This window comes from Leptonotus elevatus, chromosome 13 (assembly GCF_054856555.1).
Source record: "Leptonotus elevatus isolate MCC_2025b chromosome 13, RoL_Lele_1.0, whole genome shotgun sequence".
Classification (NCBI taxonomy): Eukaryota; Metazoa; Chordata; class Actinopteri; order Syngnathiformes; family Syngnathidae; genus Leptonotus; species Leptonotus elevatus.
In genome coordinates this window covers 16,398,896-16,415,971 of record NC_141251.1, presented here as the reverse complement: position 1 = coordinate 16,415,971, position 17,076 = coordinate 16,398,896, and the positions used below count along the sequence as shown (strand labels likewise).

General features: G+C 38.0%; 1 protein-coding gene across 3 annotated transcripts in view; it reads right to left on the bottom strand.

The window, feature by feature from the left end:
* Positions 1-17,076, bottom strand: part of khdrbs2 (KH domain containing, RNA binding, signal transduction associated 2) — a 53,613-nt gene that overhangs the window by 21,580 nt on the left and 14,957 nt on the right. For all 3 annotated transcript variants that reach the window (XM_086093827.1, XM_086093828.1, XM_086093829.1), the window contains exons 3-5: positions 16,440-16,556; positions 11,732-11,878; positions 4,362-4,489 (exon numbers count right to left, since the gene is read on the bottom strand). In XM_086093827.1, the coding sequence (XP_085949953.1) occupies positions 4,362-4,489; positions 11,732-11,878; positions 16,440-16,556 (392 nt within the window). The remainder of the gene's footprint in view (positions 1-4,361; positions 4,490-11,731; positions 11,879-16,439; positions 16,557-17,076) is intronic.

The following is a 17,076-nucleotide window of genomic DNA, read 5'->3' as shown; positions in this document are numbered from 1 at the left end:
TTGTGCTGTATGGTTTGTGCTGAAGTGTAAATGTGTCTTGGCTGAAAAAGGTGTCTGGAAAATTCTCGCAGATGAACTGCTGCACAAACACACACTGTATATTTGAATAGACTGATGTTTACATTACACATTATTGTAAGTGAATTAAAAGAAATGTTTACATTGTGTGCCCATTTGTATTGATAGACATGCTTGTGTGAATGTGAATTCATAGATGGATAATTACATCATATTTTTACAAGGTACATAATTAAAGTGTGTAGTCACCTGTTGCCATTTATACAACAGAAAAAGCAATGGAATCACACACTAAGTCAATTTCTTAGTAAATTCAGATTTAATTGAGATATTTACTTTTTACAGCACATATACGGTTCGTGGTGTGCCATGAGACTTAGTAAATGTAATATATGTGCTCTGGCTCGAAGACTGTTGGAAAAAACAAATGTTTACACTACGTGTGAGGACACAATGATGCATTGCATATGTGTGTGTTTGTGTGTGTAACTGAACAGATGTTCAAGTGTGGGAGTTTATGAATGGATGGCCATTCAACATATGCTTACAGTTTGCGTTCCTGTGAATGGAAAGACAGATGATTAAACTGTGATTGTATTTTGATGGACAAACACATGTTGATATTATGAGCGTATGGACAGACAGATGTAAATTGTGAACGTAGAGTTCAATGTTTACTGGCGAGTTCAAGTTTGTAAAGGGGCCAATGCAAATTTGGTATTTGGGTTAGCTTGCAGGTGGGATTCAACATTGCAAAGCAAAATAGCCTATTGTCCTCTAACTTGCATTTGAGCGTGATGTAGGGTGGGCCGCCTTCTTTGCTCTGGTGTGTTTTCCTCTAGGTAACCGCTTATTGTGAGCCAAAAAACAGCATCCCAAAGGGGTATTAGCGGTGCATATTTTTCATGGAGATTTACACTAATTGCTTATCAGTGCGCCATAAGCAGTAAATCTGAGAAGGGAAGTGCTGCTGGTGGTGCTGACTTTTTTTGTTTTTTGTTATGAGGATTCCTCGACACTGCTGGAATAAGCACGTCTACGTGCGCTGCCAACATTTCAAAGACCGTGCCGGTTTACACAGACCACCATCTGTTACATTGTGGGCAATTTGCTCTAATGAATAAATAATAAATTAGAAAGGGCGCCAAAAAACACACGCAAAAATTCCATACAAGTAACCACATGCATGGTTGAGCTAATTAAATGCTTTGTTTGATTTACATTTTATGCACCTATTAGGGTTAGTTGTTGTTTATTGTCCTCTTCAAATATGTTCTCGATCTAATGAGACCATAGATGGGTGCTTTGTTGGCAATGAGCACACAACTCGTATATTAACTGCAGGTTAGTGGCGTCAAGCGCACCTTGAGGAGGCTCGCAGCAATTTTAGATGACGCTTACAGTAGATAACCCTTTGATGACGAAGCCTACGCATTTCTCTCAAGACGGTTGAAAAGCTTGTCCATTTCATTTTTGATCTCTCATCTTTTGATGAGTTTCTCAGAACCCAAACCAGATTAAAAACATTTTCTTACTGCATCAAACTGAGAGGTGTCTAGCCAATGTATATGCAGTAGCTAAATAAGTTAACAGCAGGGAAAAAAATAGATATATGTAGCTTTGGAATGGGATTGTGCAGATGCAAAATACAGTGGTGCCTTGAGATATGAGTGCCTTGACTTGCAAGTTAGTTTTTTGTTTTTCAAGAATTCTTGTCCTGAGTTATCAGCTAGATGGTTTACAACTTTACAACCATCATTTCACATTCATGATGTGATTGATGTAATAATGTGTCCAAAAGGAAAAAATGAATAAAACAAAACAAACAAAACATTGTTTTCCTTGCCGTGAAGGACAATACATTAGGTACTGTTGATAAAGACTATAGCGCCAGCTAGGGGAGTTCAACTAAATTCTAAGATATGGATATAGAGGTCCATGGAAAGATGGAGAAGCTGCTGCTGTGCAGTTGACTGATGGCGGGGAGTGTGATCTACGAGAATAGCAGAGCCATTCTCAATTTGCTGATTTCTGCTGCAGCAGACCACAGGCACTTTAACGGACGAGGTACTCAATTTAAGGAAAAAATGGCATTCCCTCCGTCAATAGACAGCGAGCGCAGACGTGAAAGGGGTAGCGGATTACCTCAAAACCTTTGCGGGAGTGCAAGCGGCCGAAGGATACACCCCCAGCAAATCTTCAACTGTGACGAGACATAAAGAGGATGCCAAGGTGGGCTTACATAACGGCAGAGGAGGCAAAAATACCTGGCCACAAACTGACTGTAGGTAGTTTAGCTGCTCACATGACTAATTCAGAAAACCTAAAGAACGATTGCAGGTTACGTGGAGGGTAAATGTTGACGCTATGTTTTTTGCAATACAATACTATCGCATGCAACATTTCTTATTTAAAACACAGTAATTGTCTTTCCAGTCAATGGGACAAGATGATTTGAGATGTAGTCTCGGACTCAAATAAACTCGCATCTCAAGGCACCACTGTACGACCGTGCTTGGCAAATATATAAGTAGTGATAGACCGATATGGTTTTTTTTTTCAAAGCCGATACAGATACCAATTATTAGTAGTAGTCAAGGAGACCGATATTTCAAGCCGATATTCATTTTAAATAAAACAAAAAACATTATCGTCAAAATTTTTAAAATTTACTTTTTCTTTTCATCTTAAACATACAAAGAATTGACAGCTTTGTTTAAAAATTCTAACAAAAATTGCAGGAAGCTTCCAGAGTCATCAGTGTGTTAAGAACAACAACAGCAAGTAAATTTCTACTCGAGATAAAGTTTTTCAAAATTTCAACATAATTTCTTAATGTTATTATTATTATTATTATTATTATTATTATTATTATTATTATGAACAAAGAGTGTAGGGAGTTCCCAGTGTCCGCATCATTTTTTTATTATGACGTGGAAATTTAAATAAATCCATAAATGGAAAGTACCCTGTATCTCACTGAACGCCAAATGCATGTGAACGCAGCTAATTTAGGGTTTTCGTCAAGGTTCATAAAAGGTTTCAAAAGATCTTCGTAGCCAGTAAAAATAGTGAACATGTTCAAAATGGTTTTGTGAAAAGTAAAAACTTTATGTGAATCATCTTACAAATCTGATGAAAACCCTCAATTTCGCTACGTTCGCAAGCGTTCCCCGCTCAGTGAGATACCAACGGCCTTCAGATTCATAAAAAGGCCGATATTTGTCAAAATGCCTAATATCGGCACCAATAATCAGTGCAGCCGATAATCGGTCTATCCCTAGAATAAAGTAACCAAACGATTAGATTTGATTCAGTGCTTCACACATGCTAACCTCACATAATAATAACGAACACATATCAACTCATGTTATGTTGTTATGGTATGATTTTTATATGAAGTAGTTCTTGTGTGGGATTGCATTCAATTCTGCAAGGGTGCGCAATGAAGTCCTCGCTCAACTAAAAGCAACGAAACAATATCTTGTCTAATGGCGCTAGAAAATTGCCGTTCCGTGTGAGAGGAAAAAATGAATAATAAACAAATGTTTTTATCAATCAACAGACTCAAAACTTTTTTTTCTTCTTGTAATGGCTACCTAAAATTAGTCAATATTAACATATGGTGCCTTTGAGACTTCCCGTTCCGAAAGTTGAGATTTTCCACTGATCTGAAGTAAATGCATATTTTTTCAAGATTCCACACTTTGAAATAAATACAAATTAACTACAAGCAGACAATGTACATGCAAACAGCAAAATATATGCAGTATGTGATCTTGATGACAGGATGGACAATGACAGAGTGGACACTTTTGGCTAATGGACCCACGTTCATTTAATGAACACATGGTGGATCTTCACTCAGCAACATGATTCAGTTAGCAAGCTGCGCATTTTTTAAACAAATATATTTTGAATTCCCAAAAGGCTTTTACATCAATTGATATTTAACTATGACAGAGTGGACATGTGACTTAGACTCACAATATGATGAAAATGAAATGATCTATTATGAAACAAGTATCCATTTTTTTTCAGCCTCAGTGAATGGTTGTGATGTCACTGAAAGTGGCAGTTATTCCATAATGACAGGGTGGACAGCATCATGGGCTGCATCGGAAGGTATAAAATGCAAGAAACGCATTTTGAAAGTTATCATCAAACTGGTATGTGTGCAAATCTTTGGCCAATTGTAATAAGACCTCAGAATTGAGTTATTCTGAAGGCATTTTATGGTCATAATGACCCAAACCATAAAATAAGAACTTCCACCCTCCCGACTGTATCATCTCAACTGCAAGCTAATAAGCTTGTTTATGCATGTGTAATTAATGAGTTACCTGGTGGAAACTGTTGCCGTTGCCCGAATGCTTCTTCCTTGTGCATTCCTGCCTCTGCTGGGCTCATCAGAACCGTTCAACAGCGAAAGCTCTCGTAGTTGCTCTTGTCTGATCTCGTCATTGTAATCCTGTAAAAGCAAGAAAAGCAGCACGCCTGTAATATTAAAAGTAAACAAGCATTTGTGCTCGGACGCTCATAGAAATTGTGAACAGAAACAGCTGTCATCAAATTAACATCGTCTTGACGGATGTTTTCATTGAGATGAATAAAAAAAAGTCTCTTCTGCAATTTCCACCCTAAATTGTCCATCCCACACCATATTTGTCTAATTGAAGGTTTCTTTTTCACGTGAAAGATAGCTGAGAGCCATTTTAGTAACATGATATTAATAATTACGGAGAGAAACAGCATTCATTAGCTTATCATTTCTGACAAAACAGACATTTATTTCAAAAGAAATGCCAAGCCAAGTCGACATGATTGTACACTTTCAGCTTCAATGTGTTTTTAGGCAACAAAGAAGAGGCGACAACTGCTCTGTGACAAACATGTTTTCACACTTGTCCTTTTCACTGGAAAAGCAAAAACCCTGCCAGAGCTATTAATGAACAACAGTAAAAACAAAGCAAACATTCATTTCAACATTACCCTTTATAACAAATGTGCTAAATGGTACTTCATTTATAGAGTGCTTTTCCACCATACAAGGCCCTTAAAGTGCTTGACATTGGACTGCAGCAACTGGGGATTCAGTATCTTGCTCAAGAATACTTCGACGTGGTCACAGTGGCAATGGATCGAACCCACAACCTCTGGGTTGGGAGACCACCACTCTACCACTGAGCAACGCCACCTCCTATAAAATATCATAAAATATATTCATGGTCTACTCTAGAATAGGGGTGGGAACGGTACCTCAAAATACGATACGATATGCGATACTGGCTCACGATAACGATTATCTCACGATATGACGATACCGCGATTATCGATATATTGGTCAGGTATTAAATCCACGATAATCTACGGTAAAACTACTCAAGACATAAATTGATGTTTTATCAATGAGAGAATCGTTTCTTTTTGTACCATCACTGAAACAAAATATTAAACTAGTGTCTTCTTCACTAATGTATTTTTTTAAACAAAGACAAATGTCTTCTTAACAGAGACCACTTTTTGTGAACAAATGTATGTCTTTCTTAAACACTATTGTCATGCAACATGTCAGTCAGTAGTTACATAGAGCATTTTTTCAATTTATAAACTGTAACGATTTTTGTGCAACATTGCAAAAGTAAATTAATAAAATTACTTAAATATTAAATCCAATTAAATCAATATTAATAATCCTCAGAAATTTTGTGCTTTAAAAAGTCAAAAATATGTTTTAAAGTGTTACGTATGCAATACTGAGTCAGTTGCTGGACAGATGATAAATGTCTTACACAAGTAAAAGTCAGCTCATGAGTCTTCTTCGCCTGAAGACTTCCATACATTTCCCCGCCACTCTTATGAGGTGCTCCCCCTAGCGGCCTGCCAAGTAATTGCTCAATAAGTAATGAACAATGGAGCCGTTATAGTGGCTGTATATTAACTACAAATATCGCGATACTTGCGTAGGCGTATCGATAATCTATCGGGAGACAAAGTATCACGATTTATCGCGATATCAATATATCCTTCATTTTTCGGAATGTTACTTTCTTTAACGTGTCTGTTGTTTCAGACAATGGGCTCTATTTTCGTGTCCAGTGCAAGTCTAGGCGTGGTCGAAATGTGCGCAGAGGCAAGGTAGATCACAACTTGGCGCAGTTAAAAATGTTCATTTTGCGCCGACTTCATTCTTCGCCAAACAAGGCGTCTCCTTCCATTAGATTTAAAATTGGCAAGAGAGATGCGCTTGAGATTGCGGAAGAAGAAACTGATTTGTTAGAGTCCATACAGGAGGACGGAGCGCACGAAGTACGTTAAAAGGAATTGCAAGCAGACCTCCATGGGAGGGATTCCTTGAACTGTTTTATCTACATACAATAATTAACAAAACTCACTGTGTATAGATAAATTCACTACTGTGGCATTAAATGGCAAAATCAAATTACAAATTCAAATTCCTCCACCAAAAGTACATCATTTCTTTGAAGCTATTTCAGTGAAGTGACTGAAACATTAATTTTACTTGATCGACTGAAATACTGAGCAATGTTTCATGGGATAACATCAATATGAGACATGAAAAATGTGCTGCCTTTTCTCTTCATATCCTGCTTTTGTGCAGCTTTTATGATCACAACTATAAGACCACCAACGCTGCACTTAGTCATCAGGATAGCACAGAGAAAATGTCAGATTATCATAAAAAAAAGAAGTATGCCTTAAACGATTCTTTATAAATATGGATGGTATGACTTACTTTTCATTTTTTTTCTTTTCTTTTTTTCTTTAAGAAAAAATGACTTACTTTTCAAATGTTTGGAAAAACCCCTCCAGGATAATTATCCACCAGTAAAAATACCTAACAATAAATATTGTTCACCTCGTCATCGTTTGGATCAAAACATTCTGGGCGCACAATGCTCATTTTCAAGTTCAACAGAACATTTGCAATAAAGAATGAATAATGAAGGTAAAATTTACAATAACTGATAAAGAAACATGATGATATTGCTTTATCAGATACAAAGCATACCGAGGTCCTTTCAAAATCAATATTATCTAACAAACAAAAAAATACACACATTAATTGTGATGTTTAAAAGTGCTGGTGTAGCATACTACAGACTTTGTAGTGGATCTCAGCCCCCAAACTGCTATGACAATTAAGTTAATTTAACTACTACTACTTTCGACTCCATATGTCATGTGAAGTGGACCAGATAGTCGTCCATTGCTGGAGCTCTCCATTCAAGTCGGCAAGACTTCCTTGTTCTGCGACCCGCTCACTCGACAAACGGAAGGTAGTTTGCAAGGACAAGAGTCCAACCCAACACACGCTTAGGACCGCCCCTCATTTGAATAACAGTATGGACCAAAACTGCCCGAAAAAAAAAAAAGACTAAATAAATAAATAAATGACTAAAAGTGAAAATAAAAACGGATATAGAAAAAAGAATTCAAAAATTAAATACAAATGTATTGTGTGTATTATGTATATATATATATATATATATATATATATATATATATATATATATATATGAATGTATGTATTAGGGGTGGGAATTTTTGAATGTCTCACGATTCGATTCCAATTTTTGGGTCTACGATTCGATTCAGAATTGATTTTCGATTCAGAGCGATTTTTTATCCAAAATGATTTGATTGACAATGAATTTTGCTTCAATCTATAGATGTGCAAGGAATTGTAATGATCTACTCCAGTCCGACTCGCTAATGCTAATTACTCGCGGCACTTTTATCACTCAAAAGAACGGCTCCACGCTGAAAAAAAAACGACTTATTGGAATAACTTGATCGTGACTTTTTCCTTCTACTCTCTATTGTTGTTGTTTTTATTTCCATTTATATTTATTTTTTGGGATTAAATTTTCGAATCATATTTTTTTATATCCATTTTTATTTTCATTCTTAGTCATTTATTTAGTCATGTATTTATTTTGAATGTTGGCAGTTTTGGTCCTCCATAACTTACATACAACAGTTGCAAATGATCTACAGTACAAACCACATGCCAAGCAGAAAACCCGCGTAATATGTTTCAGTCCAGCAATAAAGAGTGTCCATTTTTCACACTCAAATTCTAGACGTGAACGGAAAAAATCCTCACCAAACATTTGACACGCCGCACGCTTGTTCATGAATTAATATGGCCGACAGCATTCTGTTGGTTTGAACTCAGACTGGCAGGTCTTTTAATTGGAAAGCTGGCAGTTTATTCAAAGCGCTATAAATGTGCCAGACCTTGTAAATGTTGACTGTTGACAGAGGCGTTAGCGTGAGTACACAGAGATAAACCGCGCCGAGGCGCTTTGGGCCAGACTGTTTGCTCACTGAGATTAATTTTGACCATGCGTGATGCACTTCGTGATGCGCCCATCACAGAGCTCAAGTCGGATGTTGAAGGGGTTAACACGGACGTTCACTCCTTTGCGTTCTGGGAACCAAAAAGCGTACCTCCTTGGCAGTTGTGATTAATGAGAAGCATATCTCTGCAGTCCTTTAAAAAAAAAGAAGTGTGGCCTTTGTTGTACTCTCCACAAATGCAGAAGAGTGACTAAACTCCTGTCAGCTCCATCGACAAGCTATCGCTGCTTTATGCACTGCAATTACTCTTCTTGATCTTATTATCACATCGACACTGGTTAAGACTCTTAAACATACTGCTTGGCAAACATAAATCTTCACAGAGCACAGAAGGCATTGTTCATGAAGCTTATCAGCCAAAGGAGCTTTGCAAAAATCCCCGCAATACGTGCCGTCCTGCATAACTTCCCGCTGAAAGATGCTCTGGGAAGCACTTTGTGACTGTTTATGTGCACGCACGCAATTGCTGCAGAATTGTGTTGTCACTTGTCAAGTTGCTCAATATGATCAGCTCACTTCACATCCGCGGGTTGTCGATTTGATGGATACAGGTTCTTATGCTTGATGGTTGACTTATTGCTCACTCGATGCTGCTCAGGGGTGGCGAACGCAGGAACCTGGTCACCCTGGTGATATCAATGCAAACATTTGTATATAGCTCCTATATTAGTTAGTGACTTTATCCTGGAACCTGGACCTTGAAGTGGTCTTTTGAAAATCACGTGTTGGCTTACAGTTTTTGTTGTTGTTTTTATTTGGCCTTTCTATGTGTTAGTTGTGCCTCGTTGTTTTGGTTGTCACGTGAATACCTACACTGATCACTTGAAATACAGATTCACTTTGTTTACATTTTGCCACACAGCCATTTTCAGATTTGAGTCAGATAACAATGGCAATGTTGTCCAATTTTGAAATTCAAATATTTCAGGCTCCAAAATGTTTTTTTCTTTCTGAAAAACAAACTGTAAATGTGGTGTTACAGTGTTTCACTTTTCCTGTTGTCGCGCCATCCTCAATTATAAATGAAGTCAGACTTTCTAGTGTTATTTCTCCACCATCTGGCAAGAAAAACAATGAAACCTAATAACTTGCGAAGCAGGGCTTTCCCTTTTCTCCGGTCAAAAGAAAAGGCAGAGGCTCACTCTATTATAAGACAAATTGAACACAGGGAGCCAATTTGACACAGTGGTAAAAATCGTGTAATTACCCATGATGAACATTTTCTTTACTGCAGACTTCCATGACGGAATGGAGCCACAACTCTGCAGACGTATCGAATCACCTTTATACTGTATCTCCACCAACCTTACTTTACATAAATACTTATGCTGCATTCGAGGAAAGTCGGAAATCGGATTTATCCCAGTTGGCTTTTCCTAGTTCCGATCTGAAAGCGTTCGAGGCAAAAGTAAATAACCAAAATGGCGATAAATTCCTCAAAACACATTTTGACGTCCAGCAAATTTGCCGATTTATGTATTCATCTTATTTCATAAGCAATCCATTAAGTTCACCGTATAATTTCACGCAGGAAGATAGCGGCATACTGTCACGTGTTACGTGAAGTTATGTCGAATATTTATCAATGAAGAAAGATACCTAGTTTTATACTTGAGTACATTGTGTTTTACCATTGACGGTATGTGTTTCCATAATGGTCGCCATTGTAGAGTGACGTCACATCAAAGTCAGTCGGTGAAGTCAAGTACTTTTTTTCCCCGACTTCGCAAGTTGGATTTCCGAGTTCAAGGAGGCGTTCCCGTACACACTTCCTGGTTTGAAGTCGGAAAAGTCAGACTTTCCACTTTCCTCGAATGCAGCATTACACTATATCCAGGTGATAATGTAGGTGGCTGTCAGACATGACATTTTAATAATGTAACCCTAATATTGTCCATTATGATGATTATTTTGTTGCAATAAACATGTTCTTGACTCATTCACTGCCATTGACATCTATAGACGTCAAAAATTCATTTGAACTATTTTTATTAGTTAAAATGTTTCCCCCACTTTTGTTAACAAGAGTATGAAAACCTAAAAGAAAAAATATTGTACATTTAGACCAGATATATATTTTTTGATTAATCATGAGTTAACTATTGAAGTCATACGATTAATTACAATTTTGATGCCCTAATTTTTAATAATCTTTTCTTTTTTGATAAAAGATTATTTTAAAAAATAAAATAAAAGATTATTAAAAATTAGGTCATCAGGCGATTACATTTTTATAATTGTAATGAATCACATGACTTCAATAGTTAACTCATGATTAATCAAAAATGTTATATCTGTTCTAAATGTACAATAAAAACGTTTTCTAGGTTTTCATACTCTTGTTAACAAAAGAGGAAAAAATGTTGAACTAATAGAAATAGTTCAAACGAATTTTTGACGTCTAAAGCTGTCAATGGCAGTGAATGAGTTCATATACATCTTTTCTTGATTCATATAATGAAAATGCACTGTGTGAATAACAAAAATCTATATAACGTGTAAAAGTCTCATACAGCCTACTTTATTATTATTATTATTATTATTATTATTATTATTATTATTATTATTATTATTATTATTATTATTATTATTATTATTATTATTATTATATTACCCAGTAGCGGCTTGTATTTGTACTGCATTATCTGCCTTTCAAGTCGACAGTGCGGGTTCAGGAAGGGCAACGTGTGCCAAACAAATCATGTCAGTGACTCGCTGTGGGACCCCTGAAGGGACAAGCCGAAAGTCGCAACACAGCAGGCTTATATTCCATTGTGATCCTAATGGAACAGTATGCTTGAGCGTTTTCTTTGATAAATTTGGTTTCTATACAATTTGGCTCATTCCAGTGTAATGGCCACTTTACATATTTGTGCATTTAATATGTTTTATATCTAAGTGTTCAGTACATATTCAGCATAATTATCTTCCTGGCTCAGTTGCAAAGATACTTGTAAGAAGGGGAAACAGCATGAACTCCATAAAAGCAACTTGTGCAGATTGTCACATTTGCAAAATTGGATTAATATTTACAGCTTAGACATTACACGCCATGCTTATTAGTTATGGCTAAGTTCTCCCGGCTGTTCCATACTGCATTTAAATTGCTGAATGGAATGTTTTTATTTCTCATCATGTAGTCATGTAGTGTTTGGATGAAAACACATCAGACCAACATTAATCCATTTGTTGCAAACAACTCATACTGTACTTTTTCTTTTTGTCAGTAAGCCCGACTGAAAGTCAAATGCGGTGACATTGCAGCAGAAGTTCTACAAGAGATTAAGTTATGCTTTGAAACAATGATGTAAAACGGTTCACTTACTGGAACAAGGAATTTTTTAATCTCCTCCAAAGCGTGGCTCATACGGGAATAGGCCTCACCCGGCGGAGCAAAGACTTCAATTAAAACATGAAGATCCTGACTCAGATGTGCGTATTTGGCCTCTCCGCTGTTCCTTAATTCTTCTTCCTGTGGAAAAAAAAAATAGAGCAGTTAAGCTGAGTCTACAGTATATGTGAAGTTTTATATGCATATGCATTAGATGTGTCTGAACAAGTTTGCCAAATGATTTATTATATTTTATCATAATAAAAAATAAAATAAAAATGATACGGACTGTTCGGTCCCTGTACGACCGATGTCAGAGTTTGGTCCGCATTGCCGGCAGCAAGTCAAATTTGTTTCCAGTGAGGGTTGGAATTCGCCAAAGTTGCCCTTTGTCACCGATTCTGTTAATAACTTTTATGGACAGAATTTCTAGGCGCGGCCGAGGCATTGAGATGATGTGGTGCTGTTGGCTTCTTCAAGCCATGATCTTCAACTCTCCCTGGAGCGGTTCACAGCCGAGTGTGCATCGATGGGATGAAAATCAGCATCTCCAAATCCGAGACCATGGTCAGAAAAGGGTGGAGTGTTCTCTCCGTGTCGGGATGAGATCCTGCCCCAAGTGGAGGAGTTCAAGAATCTTGGGGTCTTGTTCACAAGTGAGGGTAGGATGGAGAGGGAGATTGTCTCTGTATCGGCCCGTTGTGGTGAAGAAGGAGCTGAGCCAAAAGGTGAAGCTCTCGATTTACCGGTCGATCTACGTTCCTGCCCTCACCTATGGTCACGAGCTGTGGGTCGTGACCGAAAGAACAAGATCCCGGATACAAGCGGCCGAAATGAGTTTCCTCCGCAGGGTGTCCGGGCTCTCCCTTAGAGATAGGGTGAGAAGCTCAGTCATCCGGGAGGGACTCAGGGTCGAGCCGCTACTCCTCCATGTTGAGAGGAGCCAGTTGAGGTGGCTCGGGCATCTGGTTCGGATGCCTTTTGGACGCCTTCCTGGAGAGGTGTTCCGGGCATGTTCATGACGAACCAGGACACGCTGGAGATACTATGTCTCTCGGCTGGCCTGGGAACGCCTTGGGATCCTGCCGGAGGAGCTGAAGTGGCTGGGGAGAGGGAAGTCTGGGTTTTCCCCCCCAAAGGTGCTGCCCCTGCGACCTGCAAAATCTCAGGAAAGTAGGAGAGCTGTTTTTCTTTGATACAACTTCCATATGTGATTGTCTATTAAATATATTTTAATTATTGGGATATTTGATCACTTATTTAGGATACGCTTATCCTTTATTAATCAAACCAGGGGTGAAGCGAGTAATTTGAGTATCTAGGTTAAAAAAATAAATTGAGATATTTTTTCTGCCTAGGGTATTAGCTACATTGTCAGGAAGAAGTTAAGCTTTAGGCTATGCGTGACAGTAACGCGAAGCCAATGCCCTGAGAAGTCCAATCTCAAAGTAAACCTCACCTTACTAAATGATAAAAGTTGTTCCCGACAGCGTGCCGTGGTGCAATGGCTGACATAACTCGTCACCGACGTCAACAAAACATCATCCTGAAATTAAAGGGGAAGTCAACACCCCAAAATGTTCTTGACAATATGTTCTATGCAGTCCCGCTAGTCTAAATATGGTATTCTGGTTAATATTGTGTTAGTGGAATATGAGTTAAGCAGCAAAATCAATATCAGAAGGCGGCCATTTTGCCACTTGCTGTTTGTTGACTGAAAAATACATCAAAGTTGCTCAGGTCTCAGGTAACAACCAATCACAGCTCAGCTTCAGAAAACAGGTGAGCTGTGATTGGTCGTTGCCTGAGCCCTGAGCAACTGTGATGTCATTTTCAGTTGACAGCAGGTGGCAAAATGGCCGCACCCTGAAATGGACAAAAACAGCTGGATTTTGCTGCATAACTCATTTTCCACAAATGTATTATTAATCAGGATGTCATGTTTAGACTAGTAAGGGCATATGTAATATATTATTGTCAAGAAATGTTTAAGGTTGAATTTCCCTTATCAATCGCTAATAAAGGACACTAAAAAAATAATTAATGAAGATGGCTTATGGTGCCTGTTGCCAGCATTTAGCGGCGGTTTTCAAAGGCAGTTTAGCAAAAACATACACTTAAAAAATTTGTATTCAAATACTGGATTATTGGATAGAATTTTCAGTAGGAAATCGGAATACCAAAATATTCTAAATGTAGACAAACAAAACACAGCGAAAACGAGTTTAATTAACATAACTCAGACTCAGATTACAAACATCATTCCTCCCTTTCAAATTAAAAAGAACATGCTACTGTGCTAGTGTGAAAAGTCGATATAATTGAGTTGACACTTTTGATTGAATTATATGAGAGCCTTACAGTGGCAGTAATGTAATCAATTAAGGTACAAAAGCGGCACAGCTATATGCATTGGGGTACAAGGTTAATGAGAAAGCTGAATAAGGTTAAACAACATGCTCTGAAGAAGTGAGTCGGGCATTACGCTGAGTGGCTTTGCTACTTCAATGTAACACCCAATTGGCATTATTCATTTAAAGTCGTGTTTGTCATTTATAATCATGTCTTATTGATTATAAAGGGAAAGCACATGAAGAGTGTATCAAACAAAACCTTTGTCAGATGCACAAAAAAAAAGTCATTTACAAGGTGTGCCCAAATTTAAAGACCATTTCTCCCTCACTAGATCAGTATGATTTTCATCGGATCAGATCATATTGTGACAATCAACAGTGTGACAATCGCCCTATCGTCACTGATACTGTCAGCAATTGGTAAGCCAGTAATACATTTCTCACTACATGTTCAGTCTTGCGGAAAGTCTGGAGTTCAAGAGTTGAAATGTGGTCTCTTTCGGAGCGAGTGCAGTGTTAAGCCGGTTGATCCATAAGCACAAGGTGCAATATTGATGCGCCCTCCGAGCTGAGCTATCACCCCATTGCCGAGCTGATGGACCCGAGCGGGTCACAGCTGAATGGGATGGTAGAGACAAGCACACCACACTGACTGCCTTTTTGCCAGCCTTTCAGACAAAACCTTATGTGTCAGCTTCTCCCAAAAAGGATGTCAGGGTGTAGACAAAATCGATATCACACAGTGAAGACACAAACACACTGAGTCTGCTAGGCTGGTAACAGAACCGCGGCAGATCGAGGTGTATCATCTTTTTGCTTTGCTACAGAAAGTGTCAGCCAGGAATTTAAATCCCTGCCAAGACTTACTTACATCGTTACTAGTTAATTAACTCAGGAGGTTAGCTAAGGCAAAGATTGTTTAAGGCTTGGGGCAAACTCTACAGGGACTTAACAATTTGATTTCAATCAGTCCCAACATAGCTCAATTATATTTTTTGTAGTTGACTCATTAAAAAAAAAAAAAACGACCTTGACAAACGTATCCACTCCTCTGCCAAGGCCACTATGATAAAACAGATTTCTCTGTTTCAAAGTTCGTGAAAGAACTTTCAACATGATATTGTAAAAAAAAAAAAAATTTTAATAGGGCTCAAACGAGACTGTGCATTTGAAGATTTTTGGCATAAAAGCAACGGGGTCTTTTGAGAATCTCTTAAAATTTAACTCAAGGTTAAAATGTAATATTCTCATATGCTCATATTCTGTAAGAATTGGAGATGCTTCGCTTTAAATGCTCCAGCCTCAGTTGCAGATCGTGAAAATAGACTAGTAATTGATAACCCAACTAAAAAGATTTATAATTGCCACTTAAGTGGCAATTCTTATAGCATAAAGATGCCACAAGATGGCGGCAGAGCAACAAGCGTGCAGGTCCCCCCCCCCCCCCCCCATAAATATAGAAATATGTGAATTTGTGAGTGCCACAACGCCAAAATATAAGTTTTCACTGTACTCGCTCTATTCGACAGACTTCCAAAGTGATTCTCTTGGTTTTTACTGTGTGTTTCAAATGTTACAGTTCAACTGGCGTAATAATTGGTTACAAATGTATTGCGCCCTCTGCTGGTTGTTATTATGTGGAAACCTACTCCACTGCTTCAACACTAAAAGAAAAATGATTAAGAACAAAAAAAAAATAAAGATAAATATCTATAACTTGATTGTTAAGAATTCTGCCAATTGATATCTTGAAGCAACTGAGGCCAAATTGAGTGCAATACAGCTCAATACAAAAATGTTATGAAAGTAAGAAAGTCAGAACTTTCACACAAAAAGGAGAACCGTGTTAAATCAAAAGTTATTAAAATCAAATGTTATACAAATGTTGTGGTGAAGTCAACGAGAAACTTGTCTATGATTTGTCTTGTAATGGGACCCCTAATTAAACCAAAGGCATCACTTTTTATGTCACGTCGTTAGATGTTGTGTGAAAGCGATGTCTTCCGCATTAAGAGCAATGAAACCCTATAGGATGACATTGAGACCTGTTATGATAGCGGGCTGACTGCATGCACGCTCGGCTAAGTTTAGCTCCAGGGGATGACATGTCAGCACGATAAATGACTGGAGCAGAGTGCTTCATTATGTTGCACTCACACACATGACAATTACACAATATGCTTTTAAATTATACATGTCATCCCCTGCATATGTCTGTCAGCAGAAAGCTATTCATTTCTGCCAGTGCTTGGATATTGTTATTTTAAAGTAGCTGTTAATATTTACATTTATTTCACGTGCCAAAACAACCCATAAAGCATATTTCAACGCAAATCGATTTATATTACCTTTGCTTTGTCCCTCATGGACCCTTTTCCGAGGATGGACATTTTGACTCCTGTTTCCTCTTGTAGCCTTTTCATGGAATTTCCCCGAGGCCCCAGCAGCTTTCCAACAAAATTAAACTACAAGAGAAGTGAGAGGAAAAGCAAGGCGTCACAAGTAGGAAAATCTAAATTGTGACATGAAGCAATGATTTACACATTGGGACCAGACCAGCGCAATCCACCAATTTCTCAGTCTCCAAGGAAATGAAATGTGATCCATTTGGGAAAAACGGCCAACCGCAAAAGGTGTTTACTGGCCATTAGTCACCTTTTATCAATATAATCTCAGATTCCTTTCACCATCCGTCATGTGGGAAAATATCGTGTAATGCAGCCTGTAATAAATCAATATAATTGTGCTTTTTCTGTTGCACATTAAAGGTGAATGGGACTCTCATCCATGGCGCAGCATAACATCATGCACCTATCTTTGGCTTGAACTGTGCCCTCGCCGGTCATGTATCTTATTGGTTTGAGGATCGTCTGTGTCGTGAAGAGGGAGGAAAAAAATGGCGAAACATGGGATGAAACCAATAACATCCCTGAGGTTGTTCTAGAGGTCAGTGTTGAGATAAAGTCAGAAATAATGAGTTTCCTC